At 43.2% G+C, this 18,751-nt stretch overlaps 1 protein-coding gene across 2 annotated transcripts in view; it reads left to right on the top strand.

The window, feature by feature from the left end:
- Positions 1 to 18,751, top strand: part of LOC146343703 (broad substrate specificity ATP-binding cassette transporter ABCG2-like) — a 39,194-nt gene that overhangs the window by 4,800 nt on the left and 15,643 nt on the right. For both annotated transcript variants that reach the window (XM_084855590.1, XM_084855591.1), the window contains exons 4-12: positions 187 to 246; positions 624 to 738; positions 2,605 to 2,757; positions 5,134 to 5,291; positions 7,557 to 7,708; positions 9,381 to 9,485; positions 12,103 to 12,335; positions 15,457 to 15,539; positions 16,852 to 16,941. In XM_084855590.1, the coding sequence (XP_084711716.1) occupies positions 187 to 246; positions 624 to 738; positions 2,605 to 2,757; positions 5,134 to 5,291; positions 7,557 to 7,708; positions 9,381 to 9,485; positions 12,103 to 12,335; positions 15,457 to 15,539; positions 16,852 to 16,941 (1,149 nt within the window). The remainder of the gene's footprint in view (positions 1 to 186; positions 247 to 623; positions 739 to 2,604; positions 2,758 to 5,133; positions 5,292 to 7,556; positions 7,709 to 9,380; positions 9,486 to 12,102; positions 12,336 to 15,456; positions 15,540 to 16,851; positions 16,942 to 18,751) is intronic.

Here is an 18,751-nt window from a genome sequence, read left to right as displayed (position 1 = left end):
TGAAAAGAAGACGTTTCATTTTAAAACTATGGGGAAAATACTAGGCTATTCTGAAATAACTGAGCAATTTTGTCAATCCCCAAATCATTGGTATCTATAGAAGGAAAAAGAAGCAAAACTTAAAGTTAATGGAATGCGTTTACAGATTAAACATCTGACTAGTGGTGAATGGATTTCATTTTACAGTGGTGTCATGAAACCTGGTCTCAATGCAATTTTAGGACCTACTGGCTCCGGCAAATCTTCGTAAGTGTTAAAATAATGAAAATGTTTGTTTTATAATAATATTAAACATAATATTGTTACATGTGTATCATATTAACCATCAGTAAGTGAGGTCCTGCAATGAATGTGTATGTACATAATAAGAAAAAGATGTAAACACAAGACATATTTTCAAAATAGCTTCAATCCAAATTAGCAATGTGCACATTTGTTTGTTTGTTTATTTATTTAAAACATTTCTTGGCTGCATTTCAGGGCGAAAGCCCTTCCAAGGTGGCTTACAGCAATGAAATACATAAAAACAATTAAAATATTAAAAGTTAAAATGATTCATCAGTGTGATCTTCAGGTTGTTGGCATAAAGACCTTTACTGAAATGGGTTTTATTTTTCTTCTAGGCTATTGGACATTTTAGCTACAAGGAAAGATCCTACAGGGCTGACTGGAGATATTTTGATAAATGGTTTCTGTTTGCCTCCACATTTTAAATGTATTTCTGGATATGTAGTACAGGTAAATAAAGTCTGCACTTACTGGATATAAACTTTTAACTCTTATTTCCCTCTTTAGTCATCAATGTGTTCCATGTTGTTGTTTTTTTTTTTAAATATTTATGACATTTACACATCCTGCTTTTCTTACAGCCTGGAAGCCGTGGAGGCTGGTGGCTCTGATGGCAGCGGGGCGGTGAATTCGCTCTGGGCTTCAGTCAGAATTCTGAAGGAGCTATCCAAGGTGCTTCACCTTGGATAGCTCCTTTAGAGTGCTGACTGGTTCTGACTGAAACCCAGAGTGCATTTATCGCCCCACTGCCATTGGAGCCACCAGCCTCCACTGCTTATAGTAGCTGGTGGTCCCCGCAGCTACGTGTGGGGTTGTTGTTGAGCATGTGGACACGATGTGCCACTTATCCATACTGGAGCCTCTACAGGCTGCCTAGGGGATACACATGGTTTGTGTGATGCACTAGACACGTGGCCTGCATGATTTGTGGAACTGAGGTGACCCTTTCTCAAGCTGTTGAAATATACAGCACCCCCACGGAGGTGCTGGTTTGCACAACCAAGGGCCTCCTTGAGACACCTGCATAAACATGCCTTAATATGGTCTGCCGAGGCCAGGACATCCTTGTTCGGGGCTACTCCAGAAGGCAGTCGCTAAGACATCTTCAGCACAGACGAAGTACTGACTTGAAGTTGGGTGGCTTCCACATGCTAGAAAATGACCCTAAGCATAAGCTGAACATGGTGAAATGTGTTGCTGAGATTTTAAAAATTATATATATATATATATATATATATATATGTTGACCATATAATTGTCAATGGGGGAAAAATGTTTTAAAAGAATTTTGCTGGTGGCAGGAGGCCCCTGCTGAGCACACTTCTACAAGAAGTGGTTGATCGGCACGGAAAATTTACAAATGAATGTACTTGAAATACGTTGTTGTTGTTGTTGTTGTTGTTGTTGTTGTTGTTGCAGTTTTACTCTCTTCTAATCAAGCTATTCAAGAACAACTTGAATAGCATATTTGTAAAAATGATAAATATTTTCCTAATTCTTCTTCTGGCCCATATGCTGATGTTGATGGTTATAAAAAGTGTTGCTCTGCAGATAGTACTGATGACAAAAGTATGGTTTTGCACATAGGCCCCTACTTCTCCAAGCTATAAGGGAGCCTTCCCCAACCTGGTGCCCTCTATGTTAGACTACAACTCTTGATCGTTCGCTATGCTGGCTGGGGCTGATGGGAGAACACCAGGTTGGGGAAAGGCTGGAGAACACCAGGATGGGGAAAGGTTGCCATAGGAAATTCCAGGGTCTAGGAGACAGTGCAAAAAATGTACAGTGTTTCTCTAATACTTGTTTATTTACAAATATATAAGTTGAGCATGGGAGTGCAGTCCAGCACCCATCCAGACTGTGCTAATCTGCAGAGCACCATTGCTCCCTCCAAAGCAAAGTAATGCGCCCTTGGAAACTCCCCCTCTCTTTCCATCCAACTGCAAAGCCAGACTTTTTTTTTCTTGCACTGGCTATATCCCAAATCCAAACAGTTTTCTCTCTAGTGTCTGATCATGTATGGTGGGCAATAGCTGGTAGAGCCCAGTCATCAATGCTCATCAGATCAACATCTTCTAGCCTTCAAAAGCTATTTGATCAGGCATCTTCAGCTAACTCTGGAAACATCAGCTGACCATCAGTGTTCTTTAGGAAGCAATTAAGATATTACCCCCCCCGCTGCAATACTAACCTCTTCACTTGGCAAAACCATAGCATTTCCATTACTGAGGGGTACTAACAGTCGTCAATAGGGGTATCATCTAGTATAATGTTCAAATGAAAACTTCCATTTCCCCCCTTCTCCAAATCTTGAAGGATGACATAGTGATGGGAACTTTGACAGTCAGAGAGAATTTAGAGTTCTCAGCAGCCCTTCGCCTACCTTTATCTATGAGCTTCCAGGAAAAGAAGGAGAGAGTTGAACAGATCCTCAAGGAACTGGACTTGTCTAAAGTTGCAGATACCAAGGTATGTGCATATATATGCAGTGATATTTAATATTATTTCACATCAACTTTTAATGTCAGAACTATTTCTGGGTGGTTAATTTTTGTGACTTGTCCAGAGAGCTTTGGTTATTGGACAGTGTAGAAATAAATAAATAAATAAATAAATAAGCAAGCAAGCTAGAAAACTTGTTTAGGGTGCAATCCTATACATGTTTAGACAGAAAAAAGTCCTACAACTCCCAGCATTTCCCAGCTAGCATGCTGGCTGAGGGATGCTGGGAGTTGTAAGATTTTTTTTCTGTCTAAATTTGCATAGGATTGTGCCCTTAATTATTAATTTTGTTTAAGCAGATTATTTTTGACCAGCCCTGCATGGCCCAAACCCCATGGGCTGATTGCAGCCCATTCCCTCCCTATTTCCAGAAATTCCCTGTTCCATTGTTTGTGGCCCTTTTCCACCTCTTTGTGGCAACATCTAAGGCCCCTTCTTAACAGTGTGCTGGTGATGGGCACATCTCCTTTCTGTGCCACTGGGGGAAGGGGAGAAGCCCTTGGGCCTGGTGAGAGGAGTCTTGCCACATTGGCCTTGCCAAAGTTTCTGGGAATAGCAATGCTGGTGTGTGTTAGGACTTGCTGGTATGGGAAGGATCCATGCTGCAGGGGCTCCCACGCTGCCAGTGTAAAATCGAGAAGGGAGCTCGAGGCCTGACCAAAGACCATCAAAAATGAGGGATGGGTGGGGATGGGAGAAGGCCTGAGATATCTCACTGCATTGCTTCCCCTCTCCCTGGATTTACAGATGCATAGCAAAGTTGGCACCATTTTTCGAGCTTGTTGCAGCCAGCCAGCCAACCAGTTTGGCTGTCAGCCACCTGTGACTGTTGGCCAAACTAGACGTGACATTAATGGTGTGACTGCAATTAACATGTCTAGCTTTTAACATTTCAACAGCAGGTAGAGGCAGTGTTCAGGATCAAGATTGTGGGGAAGGGGGTTTGAACCTTTTGCTCCCACCTCAACCCCGATGAAAATCTCTTTCCCCTCAAGGCACTGTTAGCTCCAGGAAGGAAAGTTCCATTGATGCCCATGGTAGTTTCCTTCCTTGGGCAAATAGCAGCTTTGGCTGGGAGCAATTTTTATTGGGACTGCATTGTGCAGAGAAAGGATTAACCACCTTTCTCCCTGCATACCGCAGTCTGGATCCTGTTCATTCCCTGGCTGATGTCTGAGATCATTGAGTTGGCTGCCCTTCAGCTCTGCAGACCCAGGGCAAGCGTCCATTGGAGCTGAGTGTTCTTTCTGGCAGGGAGGGGGGAAGCAAGCTCCCTGCAGTTGTTCCTTCTATGGCCAATGTATGGGCCCAGGTTAATCTCCCCCTTGCCATGATGTTCTTCCTGGGAGACAGGGGGCACAGCCTCCCAGTGGCCCTCGGTCTCCAGGCCAATGGACAAGGCCAAACAATGCTGCCCTTCAGTTCAGTTCAAAGCTCTCACTTTGCTTTGGCAGTGAACACCCCTCCCCGCAAATTCAGCGTTAATAGTTATTTGGGATTATTTAATTAAAAATTTAAAACTCTGTTAAAGCATTTTATGCTAGTGGAAATATTTTCCAAACAAAAAGCAAATGTAGCCTTGTTGGCCATAAGGAAAAAACATGGGGGTCCAACTTTTCTCCCTTTCTTGTTCCCAGCAACCCAAGGGGGTACTCCGGGTCCAATCGGTAACCATCCCATGAATGGCTGGAACCTAATTTGAAGGTCTGCAAGCCTTCCTCCCCCACTTTGGCCATGTTTAGATGATCAGATGGGGAAAAGAAGCCACCGTGGCTTCTTTTCCCCATCCTGCATGTGCCATACACAAGACCACCATTTGCAAACTTACCTGTGATGCTGCACGGGTTGCCGTGTTGTCCAAACCCAGTGCGGTGCACGGTGGGGGTGCCTTCTCACCCACCTCTTAACCCCTACTACAAGTGATAGGTAGTAGGGTGGGTAAGAAGCCACCCCCACCGCACACCGCACCAAGTTTGGACAACACAGCAAGCTGTGCGGTATCATGGGTAATTATTGTGGCAGGCACAGGGGTAGGGGAAGAAGCCACAGTGGCTTCTTCCCCCGCATGATTGTCAGAACCCAGTCATTATTATGCAGACACTTTGCCTTCACCATTATCAGGCATACTCTCTCTTCTTCCCCGCCCCAACCCCCACTTGCTTTTTGTAACATCTTGCCTGATTAAGAGATCTGGAGGTCTTGAAAGCTTGCACAGTTTTTATTTTTTTTGGCTGGCCTAATAAAGGCATTACACTAATACAGATTTTGAAATATTTTTGTCATTCTCAAGAACGCCGCTACTGTGCAAAGAACCTCTGTTTGACATTTCCTTCCCTGTTCTAGGTTGGCACCTATTTTACTCGTGGAGTTTCTGGAGGGGAGAGGAAAAGGACCAGCATTGGACTAGAGCTCATTACACACCCCATTGTATTGTTCTTAGATGAACCAACAACTGGATTGGATGCCAGCACAGCTAACGCCGTCTTGCTGCTCTTAAAAAAGTAAATTGCACCCTCGGGAGGCTGCAAATTTTGTTTCAAAGGGTACTCTTTGGCCGTGGAGGCTGGTGGCTCCGATGTCAGTGGGGTGGTGAATCTGCTCCTGCTTTCAGTCAGAACCAGTCAGACCTCCAAAGGAGTTATTCAAGGTGTGAAACTCCTTTGAAGTTCTGGCTGGTTCTGACTGAAACTCGGAGCGGATTTACCACTCTACTGATATTGGAGCCACCAGCTCCCACTGCTGTGTGGGTGAAAAAGTAAAATTAATAACAGCCAAAATATTCACAGGCTGATGTCCTAATTTGAATCAGTTTGGGGATGAGGGAGTTGTTGGTTTTGACAATAGTATTCCTTTTTGGTTCTCCCATCTTGGCTTTTACATGCACATTTCTGTGCAATAAACGCACAAGTAATTTTTCAGTTCGGATTATTTTCAGAATCCAGGTGTCTTCCTTCCCTCAAAGTTGCACTTCTGTTATGAGGATGTTGAATTTTTCTAGATTTTCTAGATTCACACCCTAGATTTTCTGGCACCTTTTCTTTTCTGATATTCTGCATGTAACAAAGTATAAAGGCCGTACACTCTGACATTTCAATGCTGGACTATGCATCTACAGAGATTTTTTTTAAAGGGGGGCAAATAGTAATGTAGATTCCCTCACCTCTGTGCCATGCCCTTGACTCTAAAAATAGGAACCCCTGCCCATTTTATATATAATTGTGGGCAGATCTGGGCTTAAACCAGGGGTGGGCAACACATGGCCCTCATGGTCTTGAGTGTGGTCCCCGCCACCCCTGTAGCTGTCCTGCACTGCTGAAATTTGGCGGTACAGCAGCAAAAAAAGGGTTGTTTGCTGACGAAATTTGGTGGCAAACTGCTACAGAGACTCAAAAGGGCCAAATTTAGTTTGTTTAGCTTGTTTTAGGCAGGAGCAAGGCCTCCTGGGCCTTCCAGGGATTGGAAATTAGCACCCAGAGCACCCAAAGTTGCCCACCACTGTTTTAAATGAACAGGACTTCTGCTGTCATATCTTGTTTGGCCGTGATTCATTTAGGCAACATTGATTTCCTTCTCAGGTTAAGAATAAAATAAGATTTTCATGCTCAGTGGTGCAAACAAGCAGGGACAGTCCAATCTGAGCTGTCAGTGTAAGGGTTAATGGTAGTGTAGGAGCACCATAATAAGTGATGAACGTTACAAGCCCCAGAGCAAACAAATAGTCTCATGCTCTCAGAATGCTGTCAAGGAAGGCAGGACACGTGCTTAATCCCTAAAATAATAAGTAGCAGGACTGAGGCCTACGTGGGAACAGCTCTGTGCTCTGCCTGGGAAGGAAGCCCTGCTTCCTAAGTGTGTGGAGGGGGAAAGGCTCCAGTTGCTCAGCATGGAGGGAAAGCAATGCTGAGGTACTTGTCCTGTCCTAGTAAAGGAGAGCCCACAGTCAGGTCAGAAGGGTGCCAATTCAGCGAGCTGCTAGAGGCAGAAGGCTATGACAGGCAGGGTGCGGCCAGGATTCCTGAAAACAAAGGATGGCTGATTGTCAATCTTTTAGGACCCTGAACAGAGCCCGGGGAGCAGACTACTTGTTTTGGCAACAGCTCAGTCTGGACTGAGCCCTTGTATGCGCTCTCTCAGAGGTATTTATACATCTCAGGGTCCGCCCCCTGGATGAAGAGAGCAGAACCTTAAAGGGGCAGCCTTCTGACCTTGACTTTGGCACTCCTGTTGTCTCTTCTTGAGCTCATGCCAGGCAAGCTGCCAGCATTGGCACACCAGCTAGGTGGGGTGCAAGGCTCTTGGAGGTGAGTATGCCAGCCCCTCAGTGGAATAGGGCTGGGGGCTGTAATCTCTGGCGGTCCAGGCTCAGGTGTCTGTGGCTCAGGATTCTCCAGCAACTTGGGCTCAGAGGTCTCAGGTTGAGTGGTTGGGTTCGGGCCCAATACCTCCTCAGTTAGCACCACTCCGTGTCAGTGTCCAGGTCACTGCTAGACTTTGGGATCTCTCTTTTTTATATGATATTATTTCATATCTGTTTCTTCAAAGAAAGGGCATGCCAAAGTTGGGAGATGGTGGTGCTAAGTGGGCATTGGGCAGGGCTAAATGGGGGTGGGGGCTACACAACTGATAGTTTCTGCAAGCAATTTTTCTGCCTGCACAAAGTGCAAGATGCAGTCCAGTCTTATTTAAAATGATATTCGTGCACACAATGAGTGGTTCAGAGCTTTCATGCTTTCAGCAGTTAATTGTCTTTCCTCTGTTGTTTTCAGGATGTCATTCCAAGGGAAAACAATAGTTTTTTCAATCCATCAGCCCCGGTACTCAATTTTCAAATTATTTGACTCCCTGACGTTACTTGCTGCTGGTAAGCTTCTATATCATGGCCCTGCTGAAAACACTCTTGCGTACTTCAAAACTCTTGGTGAGTTTTCCTATGCTACATTTTGACATGGCAAGGGGCATTTTCTGGAACATCCTCAGTACAGTGTAAGAAATAAGGAATCAAATGACATTTTAACAATATTTTGTTATAAAACAAGCAAACACTCATTTTTACAAAGGTGTCCCATCACTGTAGGATCTGAAAACAGATAATGATGTATTCTTCATGATGTCTCTCCTAGAGATATGAAGGCCCAGAAAAAAACAGAAAAATTAGGAAAAAACATGTTTTTCCCCATTTTTTTTCCAAGGACTATTTTTGTTTTTGTCTGAAAAAATTGGAAAAATTGAACACCTTTGGATTATGAAATATTTTCTTTTAGGATTTAAGACAAAGTATTTCTGTATTGTTACCTATCCTTTACTCTCCCCAAAATGATTTCTAAAAACTATGTAATAAGAACACTTTTATAGAAAGACTAGAGATATAAAATGTCTGGAAATAATGAAGCCATGGGGGAAAATATTTTTTAAACTTCTCTGAAAGAGACCCAGCATATTTAGTTCTTTCATTCTTTATTAAAATTATTGATGTAAAATATATTTTACTGATAAACATTTCTGCTCCATAAATTGTGAAAATAAAGTCTTTATCAGTGTAAATAATTCCCCTATATCTTCTGTCCTCGACACTTTTGACACAGAGGATGTGCGGGGAGTCGATGCCGGCTCCTTTCTTCTCCTCAGCGCAGACATGTTTCTCTCAAACAGATCTTACAGGTCCTCAGGTGTTCTCAAATATTGTTAACATTTCTTAAATCATCCCTCAAAAGTTGCTGATATTTCTTAAAGCCTATATTGTTATGGGACACGTCAGCCCTGTTTTCTCCTATAAGATAGGAGTCTCAGTACAGCTTTTTGCGTTGGTAAAGCTCTGGGGAGATAATCCTGGAATCCAGCCCCCGCACTATCTCGTGGGGGTTACTTTTCTCCAAGATGTTATCCAGAGCTACTGCTTTGCCCCCCCTTTCAATTCCAGGGGGGAGATGAAAAGGTTTTTCAACCTTTTAAAAAGCTGTTTGAGAAAGCTCCCACGGAGCACCCATGGGAAGCTGCCAGAGCGACATCGGTCCCAGACGCAGAACCACCATTGTGAATTCTTGACAGTAAATGTGCATTTTTGAAAGCTTGGGTTTTGTTCTATGGAGTCCTGGGTTTCTGATGCTGTAGCAGTCATTTAGTGTAGTAATATATTCAGACAGTAAGTACAAAGTTACTAACTGAGCTTACTTTTAAAATTTTTAAACTTTTATCAGCAAACTAAGTCATACATAAAATAACTTTAGGAACAGAAAGACTGCTTTATGTTCCTAAAGCAGCCCTCCCCAACCTGGTGCCCTCTGGATGTTTTGGGCTACAATGTCCAGCATTTCTGACCATTGGCCATGCTGCCTGAGGCTGATGGGAGCTGAAGATCAAAATATATGGAGGGCACCAGATTGGGGAAGGCTGTCTTAAAGCAACAAAGTGACTTTAGATCTGTAAAGAGCGCTAATAAAATAAGTATTGCTTACTTTACTTTTTTACTCAGAAGAAAAGAGTACATCAATTTGTAGATGATCTGTACTTACTCTGTTGGTTTCTTGCCTATATGTGCTTTCATTCAATCTGCTTCAGTTGCAGGCTGTGTACAAAATATCTTTTCTTTGCAGGTTATATATGTGAACCATATAACAACCCTGCTGATTTTTTTCTGGATGTCATAAATGGAGATTCCACTGCTGTTGCAACAAGTAAAATTTCCATTGACACTTTAGGTATGGATGCTCAAAATCTTCAGATGAGATATACCTAGGGGTGCACGAAAGTCACTTACCTGGTCTCGCAGCTTTTCGCGGTGGGGGGGGAGGCGCTTCGCTGCTCCCCCCGCGAAGTTCAGGCCGGGGGGGGGGGAGGCTTCCTGCCTCGCCCGGCCGAAATTCAGGCCGGGGAGGAGGTGCCTCGCCTCGCCCGGCCGCGAAATTAAAAGTTAAAAAAAAAAAAAACGCCCCCGTGATAGGCTACGTGACGATTTACGTAGCCTATCACGGCTGACTTTGCAAATCTAGCCGTGATAGGCTACATTAATCGTCACGTAGCCTATCATGGGGGCGTTTTTTTTTCTTTTCTTTTCTTGGAATGGCGGCGGTGGCAGCTGGTCGAAAGACCGGCTGCCACTCCCGCCCCGGACGAAGACCCGACGAACCGCCGGCCGGACCCGCCGCCGGGAGGGACATTCGCCAAAGGTAAGTCCCATCCCGGGGGAGGGCGGGGGGCGGGGTGTGTGTGGAGAATTTCTCCCCGAAACTTGTTCGGGGGGCCGAACACGTTGGCGCTCGGCCCCCCGAAGTTTCGGGGAGAATTTCTCCGCCATCCCTAAATATACCTCGCTGAAGAAATTGAGTCTGTGTATTTATTGGGGCTGAACCAAATGTGGGTGTGTTTAATACATGGGTAGGCAGAAGGAAGATCTCTGGGTGATTTGCAGTAGGTCAGCAAGGATGTCCAACTGCTTAAAAATAACAGCAACAAAATGACCCCCTCTCATCAAAATTGTACCGCTGAAATTATGAAAGTAGGAGTGGCTTTTTATGTGGAAGGACTGTGAGCTCCGTTCAGTTCTGGTGCTCAGAAGAAATTTCTGGGCCCAGAATTCTTTCATTCTAGGCATACGTTTTTTGCACCAGGCTCTGGTTGGTGGATCTTGGGGTTCTGGTAAAGAAAATACAAAACAGACCCCAGAAAGCTATAAGCCCATTTTGTTCAAAAGTGAAGGTGGGGGTTCTGCTTTTTCTTTAGTGAAATCCCACTCCCTTATCTTGCTGCACTGGGATGCTGTCACTATTTTCCCCAGCCCAGCTCCAATACAAGAAATGAACTAGGCTGGGGAAAACAGCTGAAAAAATCCCACCACAGGGTAGGGAAAGGGTCATGTTCTGCTCCCCTCTCTCCACACTCAGTTTGGTGTTAAAAGGAGACCTCCACTCTAGAGCCAAACAGGCAAATGGACCTTTATTAATCACACGCATGTCTGGTTCAGCCCTCTCTGATTGCTTAACAATTAGCACAAGTTGCAGTGCATTGCATACTTGTCTTGATGCAGACACAGTTCTAAGGATGGTGATCTACACATGTAGCAGAATGGTAAGGGAATGAGGGGGTAAAATCCTGAGGTGATAGAATGGAGTGTAGACTGCTGCTGGGGGACCACGTTTTTTAATGGTACCTTGATTAAACAACTCTTTGCAAATAGAAATCTAGTGCATTGGGAAGTAAGGTCTTAGCCTCACATTCTCCATGATATGCTGGATTTTTTGCTTGCAGGGAAGGGTTTTTTTTTAATGTGTAGGAGCAACTGAATTTAAGAGAATATATATTTTTTGTAAATAAAGAAGGCAAATTGTGTTCCCAGTAACACCCCCCAAAGTTTTAAAAATTTTCTCCTGCCCCTCCCCAAATTTGTCTCCTTCCCCCCTCCCTGTTTCTTTCAGAAAATCTCTTCAAGAAAGTTTTGTCTCATCTTTAATGTGTGTGTGTGTGTGTGTGTGTGTGTGTGTGTGTGTTTTCTGGCAGGGCTAGGGGGCAGAATATGTAGTTCTGCTCTGAGCAGAGAGACTACAAACCACTACTCATGGATTTGAGCAGATGTGGGGCTTTCTTTTGAACCAAAGGTTTGGAATTTTGAAACATTCTGACATTTGATAAAGCTGAGGAGGTTTGCGTTGTGTTCAGAATACTCATTTCTTCCATGTATAGTTTCTCTGGAGGTAACAGGACCTACTCCACCCAGTGCAGCAGTAATAGCTTTATAACTGTACAGATGTATAGATGTAATGGCAGGCGGTCTCACTGTGCTGATGGAGAAATTTTTTCTCCCCATTTTCCCTTGTTACTTTCCTAAGTCCAAGGCAAGGCAAAGAAATCTGTGATGTGACTAGACCAGTTTTAAGCAGATTTTGGTCTAGTCAATGACACTTTTAAGTTAAATGTAGCCCTTTAAAATGGAAAAGAAGTAGCAACATGAGTAATTAAACATGGTCACAATGTTCCTCTAGCCATGGGCTGGGGAGTATGTTGCTCATCTAGGTGTCCATGACAACCCTCACTAAAATCTACTCATGACATCTCTTGAAACAATACTGGCCATTCTTCTGTGGGTTTCTTTTAGTTTTTTCCACAGGGTACAATGTGAAGTACAGTGAAAACCTACAAAGCCACTTTGCTCAGAAATCATGGCAGAACATGATGGCAGCTCAGTGATTCCACCTCAAGCTTTGAAAAGCCATCATCCATACACAGTCTAAGATAGTTCACAAACTCTGAGCAATGAGCTAATTTGTGTCCATTACTTACTTGTAGTGTAATAATCTGAATTTTTCTTGTCTTCTGAAACAGAAACTGACAAAGTACACGAGACCATTGCAGCAGTGTTAGCTGAACAGTTTTCTAATTGTAATTCCTACAAAACAATGAGAGCATATCTAGATGAACTATCTTTGGAAAATAAAAGAAAGAGGGAAACGTATAAAACAATTCCATACACCACTCCCTTTTTTCATCAGCTCAAGTGGGTGTCTAAACGCACGTTTAAAAATTTGATAGGCAATCCGCAAAATTCCACAGCTCAGGTAACCCAAACATATCTTTCTTTAACAAACAAACAAGCAAAAAAGATCAAAAATTATTAGGAGGTGATACAGCCTACTTCTGTTTGAAAATGAATTGCATTTAAATAACAAAGAGTTATGGGAATAATTATGTTTGATATACTGTGGGATGAACAGTATGTATCCTCTTCCTTTCTGAAGTAGTGAATTTGGGACATGTCTATGCTAGAAATGTAAACCAGTTTCAGAACTGTTACACATGGTCACTGTTCTCACTCAAGGAATTCTGTGAATTCTATATATGGGTGGGACTAACCATCTCTAACAAATAATTCTCGGCACTGAGTAACTACAATTTCCCAAGATTGTTTGAGAGAAACTATAATGTGTTAAACTGGTTTTAAACTGGAATACATTTGTGCCCTTAAAAGTGGAAAGGAAAGCTGTATAGATAACCCAGGCTGTGGGATCCATTAACACCTTGCTCTTCAGTTGATGGGTTGGGACCCACTACTGCAGGGTGGGCCATTTGTGGCCCTCCAGATGTTCTGGCCTAGAGCTCACATTAGTCCTAGCCAGCATTACCAATGGTGAGGGATGCTGGGAGCTGGAGGCTAAAACATCTGGAGGATTGTGGCCTAAGCTATGATGGGTTGCAGCAGCAGCTCAACCACCATGTAAAAATATAGTTAAAAAAGAACTATAAAAGAACTATAAAACATCTCCAAATGTTTGGGCTAAAGATGAGCCCTGAGTGTGGGAAGACTAAATACTATTGAGACAAACAAAGGGTGCAGGAGCCAAAGAGCATGGCAGATATTCAGTCCTCCAGTACCCATTCTATCTGAAGGGCTTTGGGTGTTTCCCCCTCCAACAGCATGTCTATTCCTTTTACTGTGACCTGTGCTTCCAGGGAGTGTCCTTCAGAAACCGAGCCATGGTTTTCCAAAAATACCTAGTGATTGCTAATCATCTGTTCAGAGCCCATGAAGTTAAAAGCTCTGGTGTGTGTATGTTGATATTATGGGGATCTCTATTAATTGCTTGGTAAAAGCTTGACCTTGTGACAAGAATTATATTTTTAAGAGCTTATAATCTTCCAGGGTTAATGGTCCTGACTTTTTTCTCACAATCATTTCTATCTCCTTAACCTCATTAGGGATAGATTTTGAATGCTTTCTTAAAGAGACCCCACATTGCAATAAGCCCTTTTTGCTAATCTTCTTAAATTGGTTTTGATATGATCTTTGTTTCCCACTTCAAGTGGCTTAGCAGTAGAATTATCCCTGACGTTTGATCCGTTTGGCAGGTCCTTAGCACTATGGTACCATGTATCAAGTGCGCTTTTAGTGTTAAGGTTCAAGCCATCCCTCCTGCTTAAACACTGCTGAACAGCCTGTTACCATCATCTTGGCTGAGATTTTCATCACTTTTGCTTATTCTTAAAAAAGCATAGCATACAGTTTGTAATCACTTTTATTATTGTCATTAAGGCCTCAGTCCTATGCAGATTTACCTAGGAGTAAGTCTCATTGAACCCAATGGAACTTACTTCTGAGTGAACATGTATAGGATTGCTCTATCTGTTATAGTCCCCCCACCCCAAATAGGTTGGGCAGTTTCATTCCTTTGCTTAATGTGTTAAAATACCTGGTTTGTTCAGACATCTAGCAAACTTTAAATGTCTTCCTGTTGGATTTTACCTTTCAGATATTTAGTTGGAGTGTTTTCTCTTTAAGCTCAAGTTAAAGCAATTCAAGAGTTGGTATTCTTGTTATTTAAAGGAACAGTTTCTAAGTAAACATTGTTTTACAAAGGAGAAGAACAATTATGTTTTAGAAGTGATTATTAGGCTGTAGAGAAGCTTTCCCTAACTTGATGCCCTCTAAATGTTTTTGACTACAACATCGATGGCTGGGGTGAGAGGATTTGTAGTCCCAAACCTCTGAAGGCTGCCAGAGTGGGCATGGCTGTTTTAGAGAGAACTCCATCTGTTAAACACAGTGGGGTCCTGAGGCCATGTTTAGAAGTTACTTGGCATGGTGTAGCTGCTGCGACTTCTGTAGTTGCTCCTGTGTTAGTTTCAGGAACTTTCAACATGGTTTTCTTCTTCAAAAAGCAGCCAAGGAGGGTGGGGACAATTTGGGTTAGGGCTGCAACACACACACCACAGCCCCAGTCCAAATTGCCCTCCTTCAAAGCTGCTTTTAGCCACAGAGAGGAAAACATACAGGTACAAAAATTAGGTGCATGTACTGTATGTTTTCTCCTCTATGGCTAATAGCAACTCCACTGGGAGGGAATTTAACTTGGAGAATCAACACAGGGGCAATGCCTCAACCCCATCCCATAGCTCTGATTTGTTATTCTCTTCCCACCCTGAATGGTGCTGCTTTTTTCTTTTTAGAAAAAAAAAACCCATGGGAGTACCAGCTATGGGATTCCAATGTACCATGTTGTTTACCCCATGTCTAGTTTGGCCCTCAGTTGCTTGATCTGCAGCAGGAAGCTGGACCCTGATGTGAAGCAGGCAGAGGGACTGCTCCATTGACCAGGCAAGGGCAGAAGGACTCCTAGCATGTATATGAGTCCTGGCTAATTCATACTGCCTGCCAATTGCAGGGGCTGATGGTTGCATACCCCCACTCCTTCTCCTGCTAATAATATTCATTCTTCAACCCACATAGCTGTTGGGTTGGAATGCCTGGCTATGTATCAGTCTGGACAGGCATGACCTGTGTCTTCCCTCACCACAGATTCTGCCTGAATAAAGTAGAAGCAGAGCAGCATAATAGATCATAGCTGTAATACAGCCGTCCCCAACCTAGCGCCCTCCAGATACGTTGAATTACAACTCCCATCAGCCTCAGCCAGCATGGCCATTGGCCAGTGGAGGCTGGTGGCTCCATTGTCAGTGGGGAGGTGAATCCGTTTTGGATTTCAGTCAAAACCAGCCAGAATTCGAAAGGAGCTATCCAAGGTGCTCTGCCAACAGCCTCCACTGCCATTGGCCATTTGGAGGGCTCCGGGGTGGGGAAGACTGATAGAATACTTCCGTTTCATGAGGTTTGTAATTTTTCAAAAGTTTCCTTGCCCAAGATAGAATGTTGTTAATTTGAAATATGTGTTCTTTTCCTCCTAGATAGTTATTACCACTTTACTAGGAATAATTGTTGGAGCTGTTTTTGCTGGAGTTAAAAATGATGCCACTGGCATTCAAAATAGGTTAGTAAATGTTAGAATATACTTTAAAAGGGGATGCAACAGACATAACATCTCTTTGGGTTAACATTCAGAGTGTGCAGAAAAGTTCTGGTAAAATAGTAGTAAGTTTTATGCTGTGGTCTCTAATACTCTGTCGCTTGGATGTCCTTTTGACTATGGGGAAGGGAGGGACTTTTTCCAAAGCCAAGGTTGGATTGGCTCAGAATTTGGGTAATTTCCGATTTAATCTGAACAGGGTTTCCTAGGGTTCTCCCATCTCTAGTGAGCAAGAGAAACTCCATGCATAGCATCCATGTCTCCCCACCATCTGAAGTTAAGGGGGTGATGACTGGAGAGAGTGATTACTTGGTCATGGTATCCTGTCTGTGTAATGCTGATCCCAGGAAGAATCACCTGTTGCCAACTCTGTTGTGATTTTGGCACCGTATGAAATTCCTATTATTTTCCTGGTTTAAAAAGAAACCACTTAGGCTGCAATTCTAAACCCCCTACCTGGGAGTAAGCCCTACTGAATGGAGCTTACTTTTGAAGAGGCAGGTATAGATTGTGTTGGTGTTATTGGGTTGTAGGTTTAACTTTATCTATTCCACTGAATTTTCATGGGGTATTTTTATCAGCTGCTTTTTGACGATGATGATGATGATGACGATGATGATGATGATATTTTGGATGGGGTAGGATTATTCTGTTGTACATTGCCCTAGATGTTTTACTGAGAGGCAGCATGAAAATATGCAGGTGGTCATTCTCTGCATGCAATTGAGGGGCATGTGTGCAATGCTGGACCACGACATTGCAGTGAACAGCGATGCCCTTGCAAATCTGGGAGCTTCATGGGCACGCTATCTCCAGTGCACAGAAGGAGCCTTTGAATCATGCTGTTAGGTTCAGGTGACATTTTCACTTTCAATACCTGATGGCAGCCTTCTCCAACCTAGTGCCCTCCAGATGTTGTGGACTTTAGCTCCCATCAATCCCAGCCAGCATGCTCAATGGTCAGGAATCCTGGGAGTTGTAGTGCAAAGCATCTGGAGGGCACTGGCTTCCTGCCTAGCACTTGAGACCCTCCCAGTCTGCCTGGGGCATCACTTCACCTTCTGCCGGACAAGTCTTACATTCTAGTTGAACAGCAAAAACTTCTCAGTGGATTGTGTGCTTTCTTTATGCTGGATGGGTTCATTTGCTTTTGCTAACTTTATCTCCTTATCATGTGATTCCACCATACCCTGTTTCATTAGTGGCAAATGTTTGGGCCACGTTTAACCCCACTCCACCCGCCTCCTAATTTTGAAATTCTTTTGAAATTTTGCAGAGTTGGCGCTTTGTTCTTCTTGACGACCAATCAGTGTTTGAATAGTATTACGACCGTTGAACTTTTTATCACAGAAAAAAGGATCTTTATGTAGGTAAATCTGCATGGAAAACCAAGCATATTCTCTTCTTCGTAGCCTTATTCGTATATCTGCCCTTGGTTAAATCTTTTTATCTGTCAGTTCCACTCACAATGCCCATATACACCCACCCCCATTTTTATGTATTATTTTATTTAGATGTTGTATTTCTATGCCACCTTTCTGAAGCCAACCATGGAAGTTTATAAAAAGTTGAGAAAATAAGAACCACATATTCTATTACACATCTGCAATTGTGGTAAAAGCCCTCTTTTTCACCCGGGAGGATGATACAGGTGACAAATCTATTCTGGGTAAGAGAGCTTTCTCTCTGGACTGGCTTTGCCATCTCCATTAGCTTAGGGTTTAGGGAGAAAGTAATCTCAAAAGTATCCATTTTGGGTCCTAAGGCCGGTGTGAACAGTTGGCTCAGTATTTCATCTTGGTAAATGCTGGCTCAGCAGTTGATGTTCGCTGTCTCATTGGCAAGTATTTGCCAATAAAATCATATGGACCTGGGGGGAGGGGAGAGAGAGACTCACACACATGTGTGCATGCGCTCACACACACACACACACACACACATACATATATATATAATTTTTTGTTACTGCTACCTTTAGTCCGAGTTGTGATGGGACAACCTGGCTCTTAGGTTAGCTTTATTTGCCTCAATGGAACTAGGGATGGAACATCTTTAGCTGCATGAGAACCCTTCATGTAACTGGGTATGGTGGTGCAAGTCTCTAGACAGCCTTCTCCAGCCTAATGCCTTCCAAATGGCTTGTACTGCAACTCCCATAATTCCCAGCCAGCATGGCCATTGGCTAGGAATGATGGGAGTTGCAGTACAACAGATCTGGAAAGCACCACGTTGGGCAGGCTGCTCCAGACTGAAAATCCCCATCCAGCAGCTGATGCTTTGGATTTACAGTTCTGTCTGAACGGCTGGGAATAGCACGAGTCAGCTGTTTGGAGGGGTGGGAGAAGCGGTGTCTGTGTCTGTATTCAGCCCTTTCCCCCTTCAAACAAGTGATCAGCACTATTGCCTTAAGTTTGACTGGGGCTTTGTGCATCAATACCTCTGGAGTTTTATGTCACTTTTCTCTCTGTTTTTTTAAATGTATGTATTATTCCCTCCCCCTTCTTTTACTCCCTTTTCCTGTAGATTTATTTATTTATTTATAAATAACATTTGTATCCCACCCTATATCATTAGGATCTCAGGGCAGCATACAGGTAAAATCAACTGAAACAGTGTAAAACACTAAAAAAATTAAATAGCTAAAAACATATTAGATCATTAAGCTAACTAACACCAATTTAAAATCTAACACAATAAAAAAGTTAAAACAGTGTAAAAATTCAGGGAATCCAATTAACCCTCAAAGGCTTTGGTAAAAAGCTATGTTTTAACTTGGTGCCAAAATGAAGCCAGTGTCTGCACCAATCAGGCCTCCAAGAGGAGGGCATTCTACAACCGGGGTGCCACAGCAGAAAAAGTATTGATATCTTATCATGACCTCTACAACAGGCAGAGAGATCACTGGACTGAAAGGTTACCAATGGGTATAAGAGCCAAATTAGACATAATGTTAGCATGTTTGTGCTTGTTTTGAGATATGTAAATAGGAACTGAAGGAGGAGCCTGAGCAGCCATGTGGGGTGGGGAGGTGAGGTTTAACGCTTAAGGGCTAACCTGTCAGAGATGCTGTTGCAGCGGATTTCCTGCATCTGTAGGGAGTTGGACGAAATGACCTTCGAGGTACCCTCCAACTCTGATTTTCTCTCATCCCACACAAGCTGCTATTTGCATTTCAA

Source organism: Heloderma suspectum, chromosome 5, assembly GCF_057233095.1.
Source record: "Heloderma suspectum isolate Gila_16-S chromosome 5, 16-S_ref, whole genome shotgun sequence".
Taxonomy (NCBI): Eukaryota; Metazoa; Chordata; class Lepidosauria; order Squamata; family Helodermatidae; genus Heloderma; species Heloderma suspectum.
The sequence above is the reverse complement of the archived record's forward strand: the minus strand, read 5'-3'. Positions and strand labels throughout refer to the sequence as shown.